The sequence below is a fragment of the Triticum aestivum genome, unplaced genomic scaffold (assembly GCF_018294505.1).
Source record: "Triticum aestivum cultivar Chinese Spring unplaced genomic scaffold, IWGSC CS RefSeq v2.1 scaffold20139, whole genome shotgun sequence".
In the NCBI taxonomy this organism is placed as follows: Eukaryota; Viridiplantae; Streptophyta; class Magnoliopsida; order Poales; family Poaceae; genus Triticum; species Triticum aestivum.
The window spans coordinates 1-1134 of record NW_025285872.1 but is presented as its reverse complement, the minus strand read 5'-3'; the positions used below and the strand labels follow the sequence as shown (position 1 = coordinate 1134).

Here is a 1134-nt window from a genome sequence, read left to right as displayed (position 1 = left end):
TTTGTCACATCCAACCTGCCCGCCCCAGCCAGAAACAAGTTCTTCTCGAAGGTGCTCAACAAAGGTGATGTGTTTGTCTTCCCCGTGGGGCTCATCCACTTCCAATTCAACCCCAACCCCCATCAGCCCGCCGTTGCAATTGCCGCGCTCAGCAGCCAGAACCCAGGGGCTATCACAATTGCCAATGCAGTGTTTGGGTCAGACCCACCAATATCCGATGATGTTCTTGCCAAGGCGTTTCAGGTGGAAAAGAATACAATAGACTGGCTCCAGGCTCAGTTCTGGGAGAACAACCACAACTAAGTGAAAGGTTGGCTGATTACACAGAAGACCAGTGCGCAAATTAAGGACATGTTTGAGTTTCTAGATATGTATCCTAATCTATAAAATAAATGGAGCATATGCCATTCCATTCCGTGTCTGTAATGAGTGAATGTACTTCTACCTTCAGAATAATTGACAATATTGTTGTTTATCACACGGATATGATCTCATATTTTTTTTTGGTTCTAATGTGTCGTATTTCTCATAAATATTTTGGGTTCTTTTCCCCTTGTTCCGAAATAATAGATGGTTACGTAAAAAAGAAAGAATACATGATTATCTGGTAGTCCAGTATATGTTTGATCCTAGGGTTGAACACCTAGGATTATCTTATAATACATGAGAAGTATGCGATGGTTGGAGCCCGATTGTTCTCAGGATTTAAATGTGAAAGTTGAATGTGCAAAGGTTGCAGCCTGGAATCGTTGTTCTGCTGTCTCGCTTTCTGGTGCATGCAATAAGAAATTTACGGTTCCCGCATGTAATATTTTAGCTTCCTTTTGGTTCAAACTCTTGTAAGTTCGATTGACAGTTGCTTTAATTGAAATTTCATGAGGTGTCCCGTTTTATCAAAATACTTATGTGTATTATTTTTCTTTTTCTTAAGTTGAGAACTAAAAATATGATCTTTACTAAGTGTTAGAAACTGGGCACACCGGACACCAGGTTCCAAAAATTAGGTCCAGCATACATACAAAAAACATGCATAAATACACAAAAGAAACGATTATTACCTAAACCGCCCAAAAATGAATATTATATGAGTTGTTTCTTTGTAACAAGCCTGTCATAGAAGAATTTTATCACAAA

At 39.2% G+C, this 1134-nt stretch overlaps 1 protein-coding gene across 1 annotated transcript; it reads left to right on the top strand.

Moving 5' to 3' along the window:
• Window positions 1–9: 9 nt before the first annotated feature.
• LOC123178693 (germin-like protein 8-11) lies at window positions 10–430 on the top strand (the record flags this gene model as incomplete). Its single annotated transcript, XM_044591484.1, has 1 exon — window positions 10–430. A coding segment is annotated over one exon (294 nt), but the record flags the coding sequence as incomplete, so codon positions are not given.
• Window positions 431–1134: the final 704 nt, after the last annotated feature.